The following is a 23,154-nucleotide window of genomic DNA, read 5'->3' on the forward strand; positions in this document are numbered from 1 at the left end:
AACATCTAGTTTCCGACTTCGAAAAGGTAATACATCCTTACTGACATTCTCTGTAATTAAAATGGTAGAAAAGAGTAACTACTGAGTATCTCGCGGGTTCTTCTGTAAAATCTACTTTTCGAACCGGTGGTGGCTCTACATTAATTCCACAGTAACATGACAATTCAAAAGTGCTTTTGTTATAGTATAGGCTCATACCTACTTGAATAAAGAATATTTTGATTGATCTAAATATTGCCTGTTTAGATCAATTAAATCAAATCAACACATGGAATAAGATATAGTAGTTACTTTACAAGCAGAGGATTGTAAGCCGATTTGTTTTTGTTTTGATTGTAACAAATGGAGAATATTATACGTACCCGTTATCCTAAAAGCTTTAATAATTATCATGGTCGAATTTCAAGAATAACTGGGCGAAAAAATTGACCAAAATCCATATATATATTTTAAGTTAGTTATAAACTTACCTGTGCTTTCTCATGCTTGTCTCTAAACCGATCAGCGTCTAGTTGGGCAGTGTCTCTCTCCTTTTGCAGTCTAGCCGCTTGACCCAGGGCTTTGTCGAGTTGTGACTGAAGGGATTCGAAGTCGTATGCTGATTTTTCGCGGTCCACTTGCAACTGTTGAATAATAAGGATATTTAAAATAGTAGAGTACTGACTGCTACGCATTAGGACATACGTAATGGACAATATTTCTCGCTCGTGATAATTTTAACCTTGTAAATTAAACAAATCGGAAAGTTCGTCTGCTACTTAACCATGAGAACAATATTTTTATTGAAACCGTATAATAATAACATTGTAGTGAGCCGAAACTAAAACACGATTAAAATGAACAAAACATTTGATTTCTAGAAATCTACGTTACGTATGTACCGTATTACGTTGGAAGGATTGTTATACATTATAGACAACTAATAACTTGATTTATAGTAATTGTTGTAAAAACACGTACCTTTCTTACTTCAACAGCTGATTTGTCTAACTTCTCTTGAAGTTTATCAATCTCTGAGTGTGCAGAATCAAGCGACGCTTGTAGCTTGTCTTGCTGTAATTGCGCTTTGCCTAGGGTAGCTTGAGTTCTTTCTAGTTCTTCTCTTGCCTTGTCTAGTTCTGCTGTTGCCTTATCACGTTCGGAATGGAGACGACTGACAGATGATTGGACACTAGTACAAGAGGATAAAAATTAGTGCAATGCGTTTGTATTATTTTTCTGAGATTACCTTTAGATGAAGTTTATATAATAAAATATTTACTTATATATGAATTTATATGTATTAAGAAAAATATGTATGACAATTAACTAATATATATAATAAGGAACCTTTTTTTGATGATAAAAACATTTTAATTTCATTTAAGACGACGCGATGTCATGTTTAGATTTCATAGGATTTTGGGAGTTTACTCAAAAAAAAAATTAGTATTGTAGTTTATTTATGAATAACTCATTTTTATTTAATCGATCAAGCGAAAATTAGTTATCTTAAATGAGATAACGGGATCTCTCGGCTCGATATTAATTAATGATGAAATATATGTACGTATGATTGTTAGTTCATAATTGATATCAGGAGATTTACTTTAATAAAATTAATATTTGAAAAGTGCAAAAGTTATATTACAATGCCACGCATAATCAATCACCAAATCAAATAATGGTGATCGACATTATATTGTTATATGATGAAATAATTTTGAAACAAACAAAGTTAGTTATTAAAAACACTTTAATATATTTACCGGTCATATTCTTCCTTGAGGCTGTCTTGTTCAGTTTGTGCATTTTCAAGTTTTGCTTTAAGACGATACACTTCACCCTGTGACTTTTCTAGTTTATCTTGAAGCGCACTAGCCTCGGACCTAGCTCTTTCAGCATCTGCTTGTGTGACTCTTAGTTCTGCTTGAGTTCGTCTCAATTCTGCTGACACTTTATCTGCTTTCTCTTGGACTCGGTCTAATTCCTGAGAAGTTGTTAACGTACTTCTACCGAAAGTTGTTTGGGATCGCTCTAACTCATGTTTCAAACGTTCATTCTCAAGTTCGAGTCTAGCCAAACGCTGTTTCGCTGCTTCCCAGTCAGCACCCGATCTACCAACTTCACTTGCAGCTTTGTCTAACTCGGCCTTTGACTTTCCGAGTTCAGATTGAGAGCTTTCCAGTTTAGCTTCAAGCCTGTCTTTTTCAGCTTGCGCTCTTTCTAACCGGGCACCTAGTTTTTCTACTTCACTTTCAAGAGCGTGGAGTTTCATTTTGTAATCAGCTATTTCTCTTTCATGTAGCTCTCTTTCTTCATTTTTCTCGTGTTCGGCTCTGTCTCTCTGTTCTCTTAGTTGTTGAATTTGCTTTTCTTTATCGCCAATGACTTCTTCAAGGGAGGAAAGGGCACCTTCGGAGGAGCAATGGTGGGCTTGCATGGCATTGAGTCTAGCTCTAGCCATGTCTACTTGGTTATCTTTTTCTTTCAGAAGATCTTCAAGATTCTCAATCTAAAAGAAATTTAATCTTGTAGTTACGATCATATATTAATTTTGTTCAACAAAATAAAAGCAACAAAATATAAAATAAAGCATAATAACAAAAACAAAAAGTAAACATACCTTTAAAATAATAAAAAATATATAAAACACTAGCACTATAACGTAAAGGAAAACAAATAATAGAATGGGTAATAATATTTAAATAAATTTACTTAAATATATTACAAAAAGAATAATATTTAAATACAAAAAAATAAAACATATATGTATTTTGGTGTGCTAAAAATAATGATTCAAGATTATTCCAATATAAAATGTATTAAAGTTAAAGCTTCGATTTACTCTACAAAAAAAACATATTATAAACAAATAGAAACAAATAACTGAAAGAAAATTCTAGAAAAACAATAAATATACATTAAAATAATAGAGTAGACAATAGTGTCATAAGAGTTTATTTTTTGTTACTTTAAAAATAATAAACTTCTTATCTTTTTTGGATATGTAATGTGAATATCATATACAGCTTAATTATTTTACAAAACACATGGCTCTTGAATGGAGCTTGAGTATCATTTTTAGTCTCAGCGTTTTTCGGTACCAATTATTATTGGTAATGGCTACATGCTTGTTGAGTGCAAAGGGAACTTGAAATACAATTATCGATAGCAAAAACGATTTCAAATCGTAAGCGTTCTGGTTTATAGTAAAATAGTAAATGGGAATGTTTAATAAAGATTATGTCTTTAAAACATATTCACAGCCAAAAAAATAAGCAAATCTCAGAATAGATTTGAATCGTGGTAGTTTTGTTTACAATAAATCTAGCGCTGCCAAGAACTAGTCTAGTTTGTATATCTTATCTATATAATCTCTTACACCAAGCATTTACCTTTCGTTGCAGCACGTTTATTTTTCTATCTTTGATTTCAGAGTGATCTCTCAATTCAGCGAGCTCGTGAGCAGCTGCAAGAGCTGCTGCTGTTTTCTTTTCAACCATTCTACTCTTCTCGTCTAAACGAGCTTTAAGTTCTTCAACCTAAATAAATAAATAATTATTATTAATTATTACGGTTAATACAACGATGATTTCTCCCATATTGTTGAAAGTTTATGACTTCTTAAATTATCAAAGTGCTTTTATATAAATTATAAAGTATCAACTGAGAACACATTCTGCTTTTAATTGTTATTTAACTTACGTCAGTTTGCAACATGCTGTAATGTTCTTCTTTAGCGCAAAGCGATTCTTTAAGGACGGCTATATGACGCTGGTAGTCTTGATGCTGTTCCTCCAACGCTTTCATCTTTGCTGCCATGGCCAAGATCTCCTGGTCCCGCCTTTGTATCTCCAGACGAAACTCATCCAACTGCTCAACCACCATCCACAGGAAATTTTGTATAGAATTAAATAAATTAAAACAGAAGATTAGTCTTAGAATTGAAAATAAGACAAATCGAAACGAGATAAAATCTATCTACTAAGGCAAATAGTGATGGCGGAAATGATACTGATGTTAAATTTAATCTACATCTCAAAACTGTTAAAACCATCCAAAAGAAGGATTTAGTTGATGTTAGTATCGATGATAAAGCGACGCAAGCTCATTAATATTAATCGTTTATTAAAGAAATATTATCAGCATCTAATAATTATATGACTTAGTGCCATGGAAGACATATTATATACCTTAAATGTTTTTACATGCATAATATCACGTTTATAATTAACACTCAGACAAAATTCAAAAATTCATCAAATTCAATGAAATATAGAAAAACGTACATCAAACGCTGGAAAACTTTCCGATTTATCTAGTACTAGAATATGAAATATTGAAGCTTAAATGGGCATAAGTAGAAAGTTTTCCAGTGGTGAATATCTAATAGAATTAAATGCCGACGATGCACGGGCGCCTACGTTGTGATACATTTATCTACCGATACTGTGACAGAGACTCATGAAACATGGCGACTACATGAAGAGGCCGGGTCGTGTGAGCTAGACTAGTGATGAGTGGCGCGGGACCAAAGCTATATACTGGACGATGAATTGCGATCAACACCGAAAGCGGAATATGATTAGATCAGGAATTTCAGAAAAACGCACCCGAACTCGCTCGATGCATACGACCTCAACAGTCTTTATTTAACAGTCTCTAAATCATCAAATTGGTGTTAACGTAATCTCACACGTTTCGATAACCATAAATTTTATATATCTAAAATATCGCACCTAGAACCCTACTTAACAAAAATATCAATCGACTGTTCAAGAATATAATCTCTTATATTTTAATTAAAAATAGCTCTAACAATGAACAAGTTTACACAAAAATATTTCGAGTCGACAACTCGGCTAAGATCGGTCTTAAAGCGATAAATTGACACGGGATCGTCGGTCGGCGCGCGGCGGGGCGCGGTCACAGCGTGGTGGCGCTATAGTGGGGACGGGGCGCGCGGGCTCGCGGCACGGGGCGCGGCCGCGGCGGCGCGACCATGCGCCCGTCCTTGGTGATGCGCACGTCGTTCAGCAGAAAACTTACTTGTCGCTTGAAGGGAGGGTCGGCCTTATCGTATAGCGAGGCGTGCGAGGGCGCGAGCGAGGGCGGCGGCGGGGAGCCGAGCGCGGCCAGCTCGCTCTCGAGCAGCGCGACCTGCCGCTCCAGCGTGGCGATGCGCGCCTCCTTGGTCTCGAGCACGGCGGTGAGCGTGGCGCCCGCGGAGCCGCCCGGCAGCCCGGCCGCAGCCAGCGCACGCTCCAGCTGCGCCTGCAGCGCCCGCAGCGTGTCCGCCGTCGCCTTGAGCTCCTGCCACACGCCAGTCGGTCAGCCGCGCCGCCGCCCGGCCCGGCCTCCCGGCCCGCTACACGCCACCCGACTACTCGCCTCGCGCCTCCCTGGGGCTGCGCTGCTAATACTCCCGCCCTCCCGCCGAGCCCGCGCAGCCCCAGGTCAAGGCGGTACACAAATTTTAATGATTGCTCAAACTGAACCAATGAAATTTACACGAGACGGTCTTCGCTAGGGTTCATGTGACGGGGACATAATGAGCTAAACATGCAATGTCGTGAGTCGGTGTTCGTGTCGCTCTTTTTTTTAATCTGTTGTTTTTAGGCCGAATCGGAGGGTTTCAGTTTTAAATATTGTTCTTTTATTTTGAAGGTCGACGTGAAGGTGGAAGAATGGAAAAAAGTGCTCAGGGGGAACAAGCTCGAAGTGTAACAGAGACCGTGAAGAGTAAGCGAAAGTTTGATCAGAATTGAATGAAGCCAGAGAAAAAGAGTAACAGGTCGATTGTACACAGAAGCGACGCGACAGTCACATTCGGCCGGAGACAAATGAATGAAATGAAGCTATCAAGAGCAACTCTAAGAGAAACAGTGTTTGATAAAGGTATCACAAAATAAAACGCCCATGTGTAATACAATACTGTTACATAAACATGAGGAAGCAGTGACGTGCAGAACATACGGCTAAGTAACGCGGTGTAGGATATATATAATAGTAGCAGAATAGAAAATTTTCCAACGACATAAATATTCAAACGAAAAAAAGTCTATTCTGGGTAAGCATGCAGCACGACATTCAATTATGTAACGACAATTACCTGCTTTTGTGCCATTGCTTGCATTTGCTGGAACATTTGTCTTTCCTCTTCTTTACCTGGAAAAAGTCCCAGTTACGTATCCTCATCGTTATGTACTGTTAAAGTACAATGATTAATCAGTTTTAACGTTCGTTGCTAAATTAAAACATGACCACGTACCCATTCCTTTGTTTTGCAACATTTCCAATAATTTCTTGATGCTTTCATCTCGGGCTTGTAAAGTTTGCTTCTGAGTCTCAATCCGCAATTCCAATTCCTATTAAAAAATCAAAGCTTATAAGTGATTATTAACAAGGTGCCACGTCTGTATAGCCGACATTATAGTTAAACAATAATCAAATGTTATACGCAGGACAGGGAAAAAGGTTAATTTAGCTTGTTATTAGTCTACTATTTTCGCAGACCTCAAATTAGAGAGCAGTTCGTATAAGTCTTAACTTTTATTGACAAAAGTTACTTTGACTTTAAGATCACGTAAGGAATCAAAGTCATAATCGAAATTACGCAGTTATTTCTATAGACATTTTTATTGATAATATCAAACTTGCAGAATAAATATTGGAGCTACTGCAGGGTATTAATTACTACTTGCTGTGTTGTAGATTTTATTGAATGTATTTCTAGTGACGTTATATTTTTCTTGCGGTGTAATACCAATTTTATGCCGTCTGACGTCCTCGGAAACTTAAATTTGACATTAGTACCTTAATAGTATCCCTTAATATTGCTATCTCTCTCTGAAGATGTTCGTTTTCAGCGTAAAGCGCCTCTAATTGTTGTTGTAATTCAGGAGCAGGCTGGCGCATGCGTAGACGGAGTTCTTCTTCTAATTGCCTTACAAGCATTGCTTGTTTCTGAAAATAATAAATAAGAAACATTAGAGGATTTATAATACATTCGATATTTATAAGACATTAGATAGTTTTGAGAAGTAAATTTATTCTAGTCGGTAATGTGTTTAATAGAGGAGCTGAAATTAAAATATTCAGGAGCGTTGATAACAGATTTTTACCGACAATCATTTTGTTCTGGAGTGAAAGAAATATGGCAGAAGATGCTCTGATAAATGAGTATATCATTTATATATTTGCATAACAGTAGTATACCGACGTTATAGGTTCCTATCGCTTCTCAAGGAAGAGCATGGTCATTCGACATGTATTTACTTTCATGCTCGTTAATATTATATAATCATATTATTTCAAGTTTTATAGCCGTTCTGTAAGTGACGAACACAGTTCAATATTTCATCGAGAAAGATATTTTGGTAAATCGTGAAGTTTTTCCCTTTATTCGAGGACTAGTGAATAATAAATATAGTTCGAGTTATCGTTGAAACATTGGAATATGACAAAGGTTCCATATGGCGCTATCGAAACTTCGGCGCTATAATTTATTTCGCATTTGGCAACAAAGTTGGTTGATAAAAAAAATACAAGCGCAAATGGTGTTGTCGCTACCCCGCCACATATTCCACGAAGTTCGACGAATGACATTATTCATTTGTGGTATTAATTGTTAGTGTTTGTGAACACTGTAATGTAATCATTGAGGTCAATGCACTTAAACTTATCGTATATATAGCCTATTCGAATGGAAGTAGGAAAAAAAATAAACAAACCTTAGATTTACGTATTTCATGCGATTTGCTAATAACACAGCTGTATTGTGCACTACTAAGAGTTTATGATTAATATATCGTTATTTATAATACAAGACTATTACACTTTACTACTTATATCCAATTTAATGATACTTCCAAAATTCCGATAAGATTTTCGTCGACGTTCAAAACGCCATTTTTTCGCAAATCTATAGTTTATATCATAGATTAATCATGCTCGACCAATGATATCGCAACAGTATCAATTTGCTGTCAAATGTTGTTTATTTGGCTTTTTTCCTGTTATGTTTGGGATAGAGTATATTATGTACTTTTTGTTCTTTGTCAAAATATAAGCAACTAGCTGAACTGCGGTTTTACTCGCGCAAGAACTTTACCTATAGCACACAAACCATCAGCACCTTTTTCCCCCTCGACGATTGAATTTAAAAAAGTGGCCTATCTACTTCGCCGGGACTCAAACTATATTTCATCTATATCATTTCAAACGTTTTAAGGGCGAAGAGGTAACAGAAAGAGTAACTTTTGCATTTATTATATAATATTAGTAGATTTATTATTATTATATATAGATTTATATCTCTTTGATTTAGAAGGATTTATTTACTGGATATATTTAAATCATTGAACTGAAAGTAACTTTCAATCTATCTAATATCCTCTTTTGTAGAAAAAAAAAAGAATATCAATCAGAAACGATTTAAAAAAATGCATGTTTTTTATGGTCCGAAGTATGATGATTTAATTGATTGATAGTAATTTTAGTATTATTCGCCATAGTATAAACATCATTAGAGCCTCTTATAGGCTGTATTGTGTCCTTCTGTAGGCATTATTTTCGTTTCTTTACAGTTACAGCTTTTTAAAATTTATGATGCGTGTTAGTTAAAGTAAAGGCTTATATATTTTATTTTATTCTAACGCGTGACTGTTGTGTCGTTAATATTGTATTAAATTATGATAAAATTAATTCAACATTCAAGCTATTTATAGGTTGAATAAACACGATACAATAATAATTCTGGATTTAATTGGTGGTTGAGCGTCGTTCAAGCCCGTCTGGGTGGTCACCACAAATTTATCAATTATTCTGCTGCTAAATAGTACTACTTGCATAGCTGTTTTCCGGTCAAAAGGCTGATAAAGCCAGTGTATTGTACGAATCATCACAACTTGATCACGTCGTTGGTAATTTACGTTACTTAAAATACAAGTGAAAACTACAAACTAAAAGTACTTAAAGTAAATATGGTAAAAGTAGATGGGTGTAAATTTAAGATGAATTGTATTAGTGAGAAACAGCCAAAATATCTAAGTGCTGAACAAAAGCTCCCCTTTCACACGAAATAAGGTTTCGACCTCATTATTTAATTAAGTAAACCGGTCTGTGTATGACTACTACTATTGTTGTATTCCGGTTTGAATGGTGAGTCAGTGTAACTACAGGCACAAGGGACGTCAAATCTTGGTTTCTAAAGTTGGCACATTGGTCATATAAGAGATGCTCATATTATATTTCTTACAGTACCAATTTTAGGGGGAATGAGAACCACGTACCATCAGGCGCAGTTGCGAGTACGACTTCTTAATTCAAATATTTAAAAAACTGTGCTGCACTGCGGGTATGGTTGGGACACGTAGCAGAATTTTATCCAACGCATATTATAAGTTTTCTCACGATGTTTTCATTCACGATTGAGCACGAGATGAAAACTTGCTAGGATTTAAGGTTACAGTAAGATTACTGAGAGGATAGAAACCCCACGTTTTATTAATTTAGAACATTATGTAAACGACTAATTAATTGTAATATTATTGTGTATTTATAATTCACTAGATTTCACTTACACGAAAATAGGTTAATGAGTGTCTCTGAAATAATGATCTCCGCTGAGTGGTTATATCTTGTTAAGGAAGTTAAATATTGCTTATATTATACATCTAATCGTTACCATACATCATTTTATTTTGACAGTTCCAAGTGCCAAATGATTATACTGGCTCATTCTGGAATATAGCAAACCAAACTATTGTCGTTTAGTGGATTTAATGACTAGTGGGTTGACCTAAGTTGAATCACGGAGAGTGTGACGATAAGATTTTATATTAATACTAGTCTTTCCCGCGTCTTCGTCCGCGTATGGAGGTTCCCTATACCCTTTTCTGTATCCCTGAAGTAGTAACGTAAGCTTTGATTTAGATTTAGTTATAATTTGTATTTACGAAATACAAATAAACATAGTGAATATAATGACTTCGTTTACACCAACGACAGCGACAAATTAAAAAGATTCATCACGGTTCCTTGAATACACCGGTGCGGTTATAACTTTACATGTGATTTTTCATAAGATCGGCCAGAGGTGTACGATCCATTATTCTGAAGATGCATACATTTGTCGATTCAAGTACCAAGTGGTAATATATTTTATTTCTCATATTATCCAGGAAATCGTGTTTTCCGCGAGAAATACTCAGAACTGAACGCGTTTATATTCAAGTCTGGTAAGACGTTTATGTCATGTGACTTTTACGACACTTGAGTAATGCTTAAGAATCGTAATATTCATCTTTTAGTGTTCGAATATGAACGGTTTCTTGTTTTACACAATCACATCATTTACCGAAGAAGTTTTCCTAAAAGCTTATTTCCGATACTTCTCTTTTTAAAGTGTAAGCATCCAAATTCTGAACCTAAACCTGTAGTAACATGTAAATCTTATAAAATGTCAGTTCAAAAATGTTTCGTAGCTTTGAATTTGAGATATTTAAGCATCCAAAGTGATAGACGGAACATCTTCTTTTTGAAAGTTTTGGGATTATTATATGTCTACTAGCGATGTATTTCCGTCAATCAAACCTAATAAACCTGATCAAGTTTCGAGAAAACATAAATCAAAGTCCAGTTTGTAAGACACAGGACTTTTGTCATTCCTTTGAAGTTATTTTACCCTAGTATTGCTTCATTGGCTTGGCCTAGATAAGTAAGCTTAAAAATTCTCCCTTTGTAACGGAATGTTATACAAAGTATTGATGTATATCGGTAGAATAAATGATAATTGGGTGCTGTCTACCCAGAGGGACTAACGAAACATCTATAAGGAGACATTACAAGTATGCCTCCATTGCTGTCCAAAAACTTTTGGAAAACTCAGAAAATCTAACAATTACTAGTAGTAATTGGAATACATTTAAACAATGCGAGAATTGAAAATACTATTAAAAGAATGCATGAAATAGTAGTATAGATAATATACGACCCACGCTTCGCCATGATGTCACCACTATAGGATTACGTGCAATTACTAGCCTTGTGTCACAAAATCTCGGCCAGTCTACAATCTTGCAAGTATATCGTCTTACAAATGCGGAGGTTTTATTGTCGTGTATATATGCATATACTAAGATATTATCATTTCGTGATTATAATACTACTAAATTTTTAAAATAGACGCTTCTCTCTTTCGGAATTAAAATACTATATTTCTGAATCACACACACTTCTATGAAAGTAGTGGTCACCGAACTGAAAATGTTTTTGTGTATATGCCCTTCATATTGTAGTATTGTTACAGTGGGGTTGTTGCAAGCTTGTCCGGGTCCAAAAATTTAATAGATAGGAATCCCACATCGGCTGGGTCTATCGAAACTCGGGTATCGTTCGAAGATTTCAATTGCATCTAGGTACCTCTTTAATACATATTCTAATAAAAAACCCTTTCTTATATGGACGTGTAACGATTTAAAGGGTGACTGATAGTGTACTTGCAGGTCGAGTAACTGGTAAACGAATGATTTACATTTCGATGTACATCTTTGGGGGAGGTGACCACTTAACATTGTTTAAAGTTGTTGTTTAAAGAGGCTTAAATAAATTTAGTATCAGAAAGACCCTCACGTATATACGCAGATATAATACACCACACATTCTCACAATATTAATAATCTTTAAAACCACACTCACACATATAAATACGTACCTATTATTAAGTGCACACGGTATGTATTGTATAGCTGAAAACATTTGTCGCTAATATTGGAGCTAACAATGAAAAATATTTGTATGAACCGGAATTCTGAAGGTATCGCATGGTGCATAAGCGATAGCGGGTATGTTTTAATTTCGCTTTTGAAATTCGCTAAAGTATTTTAAAATGTAAAATAAATTAATCTCGGATTAAATTTTCACAATGAATTTAAATATATGTTAACATTAATAGCAAGCTATTGTTTTTTGACTTGATAACTTTCTTGTCTTGTTATGTCTGCATTCCAGACATTTGAGACATTTGAGACGGTCCAGTGAATGTTAAAACACCTGCATGTGATCTGAAGATTCCGGGTTAAAACGCAGGAAAGCATCACTGAGTTATCGTGTTCTTAATTTTTGTTTATAATTCATCAAGTCCTTGGCGGTGAGAGAAAACATCGTGAGGAAACCTGCATGTGTTAAATGAAAATCGGTCACCAACCCGTTGGAGTAGCCTTACAAAATGGGCTCCTAATCTTCTTTTCAAACGGGGAGGACTCTTTAGTCCTGCCGTGGGACATTTACAGGCTGTTATTTTACTTAACTTTCCTATACAGGTAAACACAAAAAAATTGTAGTATGATAATATATAAAAAATTAATTCCGTTTCCTCTTGGTCACTAAATCCGTAGCCTAATTGACCTTCTCGCGCGTTTACCCTAATTTTCTTCCTTAATTTTGATAATCGATATTTTCTATGCATTGTTTGAGTTGTATTGGGAAAAAACAAAAAACGTTTTAAGTTAATAACGAATAACGTAACGCAGCTTTATGTGGAGGAAATAGGAGGGATAGGTGTTAAATCGGAGGGAGTATTCTGGCGATTTCTTCTCCCTTTTTTTAAGAGACCTATTGGGACGTCTCACCGTTCGTTCCAGACTTGACGATTATCGGTACGGTGGGATATTTTACAAGCAGCACTCGGGTTTTTTTTTGCGCAACCTACAACAGCCTGCAACTGTAGTTATACTCTGCTTTTTTAAAAAAATATTGAAGAAATAAATCTTTGAATTGCACAAATAAAGAAAAATCACATTTATATTATACTTGCAGTATGAACGTTTATGCTATGAAGTATCAGTAAGAAATCAGCCGAAATTTAAAGCTTCAATTTATTTCCGATTGGAAACCGGAAGTGATTGTAACACTTGTAGCCTCACTAAGCGATAGATATTGCTTAAGTGAATTCTAATAAATCATCTTCCGTATATATTAAGTTAAGACATTGGCTTACACACTTCGACACAATAAAAACTTAAATTTTCCTACATAATAAATAAAATAAAAAAAATACATCAAAACTTCACTGGACTAAAAATCAGGTTGAAAGTCTTGTTTTGAGTTTTTATATTCATAACATAGTTTTTTTAATTTATTAACCTGTCGAAGGTGTTCAAATGTAAGATTAAGATTAAAATAAAAAAAAAAAAAAAAACATCTAAATTTGACTGGACTAAACGTCAAGTTGTTTATAAAGTAGTATGTCGTGTTGTATAGAATATAAGTAGATTATTTTTTAAATTGAAATGCTGATGAAGTTATATATACGTTTTTTTTTTTTACTAGCCAGTCGAAGCCGCTATGCGTAGTGACAGACACGCTACATAATCGCGTAAGTCGAATTAGTAATGGTACAATCACAGAATATACAATAGACTTATATCTTACTATTGGAGCGAATCGAGGAAAACCGAATAGGGACGAACTGATATAAAATGAGCATTAAAATAACGAGGAAACTCCTTGAAAGCAATTAATTACGGCTTCCAGTGGTTATTGATCTCAGTAACAGTTCTTCCCTTTTTAATTAAAGGGTCTCTGGTTGATGTTTTTATTAAAAACTTATCGTGATGTTTGCAATTGATTGATTTTTTCATTAGTGTTGCGATTGAATTTTAATATATTCTACAAATGAAACTCAGGGTCCACACACAATAATATTGCAATAGATCTAAGCATTTTAAAGAAATATATATTATTTAGATTTCGTAATCGTAATTCTGTCCGCTACTTTTTCGCTCTTAAATCGCTGAACCGATTTCGATGAAATTTGGTGTAGACATAGTTTTAGTCCCGGCACAGCCTCCTTTTTAAATTCAACGCGATAATTCAAAGTGTAAAAGGGAAATTACATGAGTCATCATTAATACTAGGTAATTTTACGTCATAAAGTCTTTTAAAAGGGAAAAATATTTTTCCGTAATAAGTTTGAATATGTGTGTATGCAGTTCCGGATTCAAAAATTGCCGTTCCATTTCTCATCTCATCTCATTTCACACGATACACAATTATTAAATAAATACGCGCAGATTAAACTTTTTCTCATCCACCTAATTTTATCGCCCTGGGCGCTAACCCCGAATGTGATGTAAACCCACAGATTTAGGGTAGGCGAGATGCCACAAGCCGTCCGATCAAGTGTGCTCAAATTTTGTGCCATGCACAAGCTTAACACGCTACTACTGTAGTTGGTGTTTGTGTAAGTGTCCTTTTATAAACTATAAATATATACTTCTAGGGTAGTAAATCGAGGCGGAGGTATTGCCTATCGGTAAGTAATTTTGTGAAGCCGAGATGACCCAGTGGTTAGAACGCGTGCATCTTAACCGATGATTTCGTGTTCAAACCCAGGCAGGCACCACTGAATTTTCATGTGCTTAATTTGTGTTTATAAATCATCTCGTGCTCGGCGGTGAAGGAAAACATCGTGAGGAAACCTGCACGTGTCTAATTTCAACGAAATTCTGCCACATGGGTTTTCCACTAAACCGCATTGGAGCAGCGTGGTGGAATATGCTCCAAACCTTCTCCTCAAATGGAGTGGAGGCCTTAGTCCAGCAGTGGGAAATTTACAGGCTGCTCATGTAAGTAATTTTTTGATGTTTAAGCCTGGCTGGGGTGACGTCATCGACATCGTCGTATAAAAAAGGGGATACGCTCAGTTTTCATATTATCTAATGAACATGCGGTATCTAGCCTGCTTTAAATCTGTGGTATATCCGGTGTTTCGAGTATGTTTTATTAAAACAGGAATACTTTTTTAAGTATGTGCGTTTTATTTATTAACGTGATCAATTATACTGAAACTTGTTAATCTCTAGTATTTTGCTATTATAAAATTATTTTAAAAATGCACGTTGTGGCCGTCTTAAAGAGTCGCACATTTTATATTAAGTATAAATATGTTTTTATGTATAACATGTTTAAGTGTAGTGACTGCTGATGGTCCTTAATAAATAAATAAATAAACTGCCTAATAGGGTATCAATCGCTATATAAGTTGTATTCAAAGTGGAATATTAAAATAAATTTTATTTAAAAAAAACTTATAAAAACAAAAAATTTATAACTATATAAAATCTTTTATCAAAATATGCGTTTTAAATATAATTTAAAGCTTAATCCAATCGCTGAATGATTACAGTTCGTATTTTAGGACGATATTCGTAAAATCGATACGTGGTTTCGACCGATTAAGGGCCGACGTTCAGTAATCGGTCGTTCAGCGTCAACTGATGAGTAAGATTAGATGATATAAATTAATCGATTATCTGTAATCCGAGTCATTTGTGATTTATAATTTTATAAGAATGTGAAATTCACACTTGACACTTTTATATTTTTTTTCGACTATTTTTGGTTCGTGCATCTTTTTAGCACGAATCAAACCACTTTATATGTCCTGTAAACAATGGGACTTAAGATGCTATGCCCCTTGTGCCTTATTGTACTGCCTTAGTCATACTTTAAACCGGAAAAACAACAAATATTATTATGGCGGGACTCCAACGTACCTTTTTATCAATTACCTGAGTATAACGGCTGTTATAGTAAACGCATTATATGCCTAAGGCACTAAATGGGCAAGCTATTGAAATAATAAATTGAAGTAGTGGGTATAAATATGTTGTCCCCAGGCAGATAAAAGCCCTGTATAGTGTTTTAGTGGCATAATTTAATGTATAAGTTTTATAAAAAAAAATATATCTTCAAATTGCTTACAAACTTGCTATTTCTAATATTCACTTAATGTTCTTCAAACAAATAAAATTAGTGGAAAGTTACGGTTTCTACGATTTGCTAATCAATGAATTAAAAATACGAGACTACTTAATTTACTGTAATAAAAAAAAACTGAACACAAACTGGCCGATTATAATTAAAAAAAAAAATGTCTTGTGAATAAAACATTTAAATTTGGAACTTGGAATCAGTTATATGTAATGTTTATTCGTGTGATATGAATTAAACCAAAGGAACGTCGTATTCATGCAAGTCAAATCAAAGTTCATTGAACCTAAAAATTTCATGCTATTGAAATAAAATCAGAATGATTTCATGTTAAGATATAATTTCATGCAACGTTAGTGTTATAATATACACATATAACTTGTGTTTATTCTTCCGCATCATTAGATATATACATATGTATATCAACTGTAAAATCATAACACAATACAGATAATGAATGGTTCAATAAATTCGACAACCAAAAAAAAAGGTACGTGTACTTATGTAGGCGCTACTTCTTCGGCGTAATTAAAAATAGTTTTTAATAACGCAAAAAAAAAATCTAATTATTAATTATAAAATTATTATAATTATTGCGATTCCTAATTTATTTCTTTTTCAATTACAAATTTAAATATTTACAATTGTAAATTTTAGAATAAGATAAGATGCGAAGTTGTCTATTTCAAACTACCTTTTTCTTTCCTCGCTAGAAAAACGCATTACGCGTTTCCCCCAGTAAAGTGGGGGGGGTATGTGGGACTCGCCGATGCCCAGGACTGCGCTAAGTACACCGGAATACCCACTAAAAAACCAGCGGTACCCTCTCCGTCTTTTCAGTTTTCATGATAACCTCTGCGCGCGCATGTAAATTCGCTCATATTTTTCATAACGCGGCAAAAGAAATATAACATACAAAAACATCTAAAATTTCATGTTAAGAACATTTATACGAAAAACTCTGGAATTTAAATAGGCTATCGGATGTTAGTTTGTATCTTCTTAAAAATTTCAGAATTTTACACCATGCACTCACAGGCAGATTCGAATTTCCCTTTAGATTTGCACGATGTGAGCTTCAAAAAGTCGGTTGGCGCGGGTTCCGGTGTGTTGCTAATTGATTCAAGTCCTTGATTTATCCACCACCAACACCATCTTTAAGGATCTTTATAAACTCCGAGCCGCCAAACCGATTTGATGCAAGAGATCAGGTACATTCTGAATGAGCAAAATCATCGTCACGTTCGCGCTTGATATCTCAATAACCATCAACGGTAGGTTGAAAATGTATATAACCTAAATTGCAGAGCGTAAATGAAGCAACAAAAAAGTATCTTTGCATAATTCTCGTATCACAACGCACAGCCGGGTTATCACAAAAAAAATGAAATTCAACGCCTTTTTCATGATGGCGCGGAACATAAGAAATCGAGGTAGACAATTTCAAGTTAAGCTTTTCTTAGCTCCTCGTACAATATATCCAAAAATCAGCCTTCTAGGTTCATTTTCATTTCCAAATGTCTATAACGACTGGACTATGATAGATATAAAACAATTTCCTGCAAATATTGTAATTCGAACGTCGCACCCAAAAAGAAACTTCAATCGTTCAAGACGATTTTAAACCGACGAAACGAAAAGTGGAGTATGAATTATTTTCTTATTTTAATTTAAATATCTTTTTATACAAATCAATAATCCCCGTATCCTTGCCATTTCTTTATGATATTGAATTGTAAACAATTACAAAAAAAAGCCGAAACAATCGCGCCGAGTTTCTATCAGATCTTTTCAGATCAGGATATTTTCATTTTTAAGCCGAGGATAACGTGTCCCTTGACTATCTATTGCTACGTCGAATTCATAGATTTTTTTTTTTTTAAATTAACTCATGAAAAAATACTATTTGGCATTCAAGTTTAATTGCAAACTATTCTTTGTGTTATCTTTATCTCAGAAAGAATGAAAGTATCCCCTTTGTTTCCAAGATATTCATTCTGTTTATAGCAGGCGCGAGATTACTTCTAAACCTGACCCAGTTTGGGCTCGTTTTGCATTTTACACCATTGTATTTCAATACTATCGTTATCAATTCAACAATTTTTGCGTGTTGTATATTGTTAAATATATATAAATAAATAAATAAATAAATAAATAAATATTGGACAACATCACATACATTACTCTGATCCCAATGTAAGTAGCTAAAGCACTTGTGTTATGGAAATCAGAAGTAACGACGGTACCACAAACACCCAGACCCAAGACAACATAGAAAACTAGTGAAATTTTTCTACGTCGACTCGGCCGGGAATCGAACCCGGGACCTCAGAGTGGCGTACCCATGAAAACCGGTGTATAACCTCAATTTTTTTGTTTAGTTTATTTTATATAGCTTGAGATACAAATCTGATAAGCCATGAGTTAATATGGCTTAATTTAAGCCTCTTAATGAATTAAAACCGTGAATCTTGTACGCAGGAGAACGGATTACCGTAATTTATGTTATTTTATAGGTAAGGTATAAATTAAAAAAAATTAACTTTTTTAAAACAAGCTCTTTTTTAATCTAGTTACGAATTATCATTAACACCAAAGGTCTTAAAAATTTCAGCTCAATCTGTCATTTTACAGGAGAGAGCAAATTAAATGTTTTTTTTTACATTCCTCTCAGTAATAAGAGACTGTTATAAATTGATGAAATCGTATTTCACAAGCTTTCAAGCAAAAAGTATTGACATAACTCTTTTGTTTTCAATACGAAAGCGTTGGCGAAAAAAACAGGCTTCGCTGCCAAATTCTCTAATCCCAATAGAAATCGTAATCTTTATGTCCAATGCCTCGAAATATATACTACCTACGTGTGGAAGTGTTAAGAGTTGTTAGAGCGTGAATGAGGCACTTACACAAGAAACAAGGGAGAAAACATGGCGGCCAGAAAAATGGCGTTGACCCCGTCAAGAGTTTTGCCGCGCAAAAGGTTTTTCCTTGCGAACGGAAACTGGAATGCGCTCAACAGTTTCATGTTAGTTTTCATACGTGAATAATTACATGGTTCACGCGAGCGAGGTACGTTCAGAATTCAAATGTAACAAGTACGCGGACTAGTTATGCAGTTGTTAAAAATATTTTGTGAATGACGTGTTAAATTTATTTATTATCTGTGGTATTAAAAGAAACAAATGAAGTACAGAGAATGCTTGCGACATAGTAAATGTGACAGTCATGAAATAGTGCGTCATCTCTTTTATTTTGAAATATTGCACTCAAATACGAACTCGATTTTTTACTCTTATAGCCCATTTAAAAATGAAAAATTAAATTAATCAATTTATTATAAAAATACACGTCAATATAACAATACGAAATAGAAATGAGATAGAAAAAAATGTATTATCTGTTTCTGCTACTCTTTTGAATTGAATATAATAAGAACAGTACTACTTATTGAATAAAAAAATATCAAATAACTGAAGTAGGAAAAATGTTGGTTGGCTCATCCACCCACAAGATGGCGCCACGAACCGGTTTCATTGATCGCCTCGTTCGCTACCGAAAATAGTACGCCTGGTTACGCAACGCCCGCCATTCAGCTGAGCCTTTAATTTTTTATCTGTATTATTTAATGACTGTCACACATAAATATCTATCAGGGAAACTATACTATTGCAAACACAAACATTAATAATATTATGATCACCATTATTTATTATTAGTTTTATTTTTGCTATTAATGTTCGTGTTCCATTTTTAAATATATATTTTTAAATTTATGCATAAAACGCTGATTTTTTTTTTTAAATATTAATTTCGATGTTATATAATTTTTTAACGTCAAATTATACCTTCGTCTATATTTATGTTAAACTCAGGAAAACCAATACAATTTGGCGCTGATTACCACACCCTCATCGTTTTTATAGTTCCGAATACATAGAAGCAAATAAATGCAATACATATGTTGCAATATACATTAAAATAGCGAGTAATAATCGTGACGAAATTATGTTTTTGATTAAAATTAGTATGGGTTTTGTAAAACGTTCGGGAATAAAATTTATCAGTGATCAATTTATTTCAAGGATAATACTCGTCCAATCTCTCTCGTACATTAGTCAAAATAGTTACTTAACGCTAAACAATTCAAATGAATTCATAAAATTTTAATGAATTAAAATGTCTTACGATATAATTGATAGAAATTGTATCGATTGTTTGAATTGTTTGATTATTGAATATCCTTAGTCCAAGTTATTTTCTTTATCGTAACAATAATAGTTTTTTCTTTGAATATCAGTATAAGATTCTACGTTGGCTAAGGGAATTTGAACTTTAATTGGGGATTAATAATAAACTGTTCGGAAAAGTCACATATCTATACTAAGAGCCCTTAAGCCATATTGGGGCGATTTCGAGGTTATTCCACCAAACTGCTCTACTACAAGTAGGTAATGATCATTTGTCAGAATATCTATCAATATATAAGTTTTCTTACGATGTTTTCCTTGATCGAATAAGATATCAATTACGAGCACGATTACATAACTCATTGGTGAAATCAAATGAAAATTAACTTTATTCCAATAGGGTTTAAGAAGCACTTTTGAATCATATTTTTATAGAGTTATATTAAATGTTAAACTACCATTGATTCGGAATGTAGCTAAATTAAACAAAAATGAAATACTAGGTATATTTACGAACAAACATACACGCTCAATTTTCTCTCATAAAATACTCTCATGTGACAATGATTTGTATTTATTCAATTTTTTAATTAGTAATGGTTAAGACAGTTAAATAGAATATTATTATCTAGTATTTCCTTGTTTTATTTTCACGTGTAATTAAAGTGATCTATGTTATATATCACTTTAATATACTGTTATGTTATATCAAATTCCTGGTTATCTGTAGTACAGACCACGCCTATAATAGACACTAGCTCCGCTCATGCACTTGACTATAAATTGTTCCTTAACTTTAGTTTTTTATGAGAAGGACCAATGGGACTCTGGACACAGCCCATAGACATACGCAGTAAGAAATATTAACTATTCCTCAGGGTTCGAAAAAATCCAATTTTTATAATAAATATCAAAAATCCGATTTTTATAATAAATATCAAAAATCCGATTTTTTTATATATATCCGATATATATCTGATATATATCCAGGCTAAGAAAACGAAGCGAATTTCATTCTGTAAACACTTAAAAATGTGAAAGGAATTTGTAAAATAATACAAGTGTCGAAATACCACATTTTTATTAAAAAAAGTAACAAAAGAATTAGTGTCTATCTATTTGAGAAAGAAATTTTTAATGAACACTTAAAAAACAAGTACCTTTTATTATTATAATAATCTTTATTTGTATGTGAGATAAATCAACTAATTTTATTTTAATATTAATTTGTAATCGACTAATCATAAAAAAGTAATCATTCAGAGTCAGGCCTTAAGCATAGATCTATGAGTGTTGTTCAGAAGATAGGAAAAAATCAATTGATATATATCAATATATATATCCGCTGATATATATCCGCGAACCCTTACATCGTCCAACCATGGGAACTAAGATGTTATATCCCCTGTACCTGTAGTTATTCTGGCCCTCTCACCTTTCAAACTGGAACACAACATTACTAAGTATTCGTATGGAGCTAGAATATCTGACGATTGGGCTACCAGGACAAAGCCGTACTAAGTATTAAGTTTATACTGCACTAGCTGAACCTGCGGTTTTATCCGCTCGAAATTTATAAAACACAAACTCAACACCCGTTTTACTCCTTTAGGTGTGGAGTTTCGTAAAATCCTTAGCGGATGTCTATAAGGAATAAGGAACCTACCTACATAATTTTAAGTTTGTAGATGTTATAGTTTCTGAGATTTCGTGATTAATCAGTGGGTAGTATTTCGCTTTTATATATGTATATAGATTTTCTCACCCAATACCTAATGTCTTATGAGAAGGAATACACAAAAATTAAGTCTTAAACGAGAACCGGAGAGAGTAGCAACTGGCTTAGATTTCAACCAGCGTATTGTACGACAAAATTTAAATGTAACACCGACGAATTAAAAAAAAAACAATCAATCGAAATGTCGAATCTATTTGGTTATATGATATTACATGTTATTACGTTTGCGTAAGGATAATTTTCATACAAGAAATTAATAAAGTTTGATGACTTAAAATACGCACTTGATTCGGATGTGATCGATTTTACGAATTAAGCCGATGTCACATCTAACTTTGTCGTACTGTACCTCACGTTTTACGTTGTCTTTGTACTTTAATTACCTAGTCATTATCTATACGTTAATTAACAATATACTGCATTAATTTGTATACAGACTGTACTCATAAAATGACAAAAGCTTAATACGTGCCTTGTTGATATTTTTTTTCATAACCCAGCTTCATTTTCAGATGAATATAACCCGTAGATGTGTGCGTGATTTTACATGTGTGTGAGTACAATATTCGTAATGGAAATAAATTTTGATTGTCATATATCGTTATTACATGTGAGACTTTATATAGAGTTATCCGTTATATAACGTATGTTGTGTATGTAAATGAGATGGATTTAAATAGAGAATACGAGAGTGTGAGTAATTATTATGAATGGTTAGTGTTGTGTTATATAATGTTAATAAATCCTTTTACCATTCCGTATTATGAAATTCACGCTTGCTTAGTGAATAGTCTAAATTTGAAGCTGATGAAACTGCGATACGTAACTAGTTATATACATATAATAAAATTGGAGTGTCTGTTTGTAATATTAAAATAACCCATTTTTACTAAATGCATATGTATGTATACACGGTACATATACCAAAATATTATTTTTTACAATTTTTGTCTGTCTGTCTGTCTGTCTGTTCCGGCTAATCTCTGGAACGGCTGAACCGATTTCGACGGGACTTCCACTGGCAGAGAGCGGATACAATAAGGAGTAACTTACTACTTTTATTTTAGAATTATATATATGATAAAAATAAAATCACGCTACAATATCCAAATAACTTACATTCAAACAACGCGCACGAAGTCGCGGGCACGGCTAGTATTACTATATAATTGTTCACTAGAATTTGTTACAAATTGTGTTCGTAGTAGTTATTTATTTTTTAGGGTGTAAAATTAAATCAGGTATGACATTATTAAATATTCTTTGACATGACTTAATCTGACATTGAAATTTTTTTTTTTTGAATGTAATATAAATATTTAATTTTATTATCGTTTATTAAATGTTATTTTGTGTATTTTAATTTTTGATTATTTTATTATTATGACTTTGAATTGTTCATATTATTTTTAATTTGTTATGGGATTTTATTAATTGATTTCTATTGTTAAATTTAAACGTAAACTGAGG

The 23,154-nt window shown here is 33.6% G+C and overlaps 2 protein-coding genes across 3 annotated transcripts in view; one reads left to right on the forward strand and one right to left on the reverse strand.

Annotated features, from left to right (window-relative positions):
- The window catches only part of LOC113397704 (YY1-associated factor 2), a 318,077-nt gene that overhangs the window by 64,779 nt on the left and 230,144 nt on the right, over positions 1-23,154 (forward strand). The gene's annotated exons all lie outside the window — the stretch shown is intronic.
- Brp (bruchpilot) overlaps positions 1-23,154 on the reverse strand; it is a 54,796-nt gene that overhangs the window by 9,296 nt on the left and 22,346 nt on the right. The window contains exons 2-10 of one of the 2 annotated variants that reach the window (XM_026636195.2): positions 6,799-6,948; positions 6,254-6,350; positions 6,095-6,150; positions 5,032-5,295; positions 3,688-3,855; positions 3,378-3,524; positions 1,749-2,494; positions 961-1,171; positions 471-623 (exon numbers count right to left, since the gene is read on the reverse strand). In XM_026636195.2, the coding sequence (XP_026491980.1) occupies positions 471-623; positions 961-1,171; positions 1,749-2,494; positions 3,378-3,524; positions 3,688-3,855; positions 5,032-5,295; positions 6,095-6,150; positions 6,254-6,350; positions 6,799-6,948 (1,992 nt within the window). The remainder of the gene's footprint in view (positions 1-470; positions 624-960; positions 1,172-1,748; positions 2,495-3,377; positions 3,525-3,687; positions 3,856-5,031; positions 5,296-6,094; positions 6,151-6,253; positions 6,351-6,798; positions 6,949-23,154) is intronic. The other variant, XM_026636196.2, reaches the window with a different exon arrangement.

Source organism: Vanessa tameamea, chromosome 23, assembly GCF_037043105.1.
Source record: "Vanessa tameamea isolate UH-Manoa-2023 chromosome 23, ilVanTame1 primary haplotype, whole genome shotgun sequence".
Lineage (NCBI taxonomy): Eukaryota > Metazoa > Arthropoda > Insecta > Lepidoptera > Nymphalidae > Vanessa > Vanessa tameamea.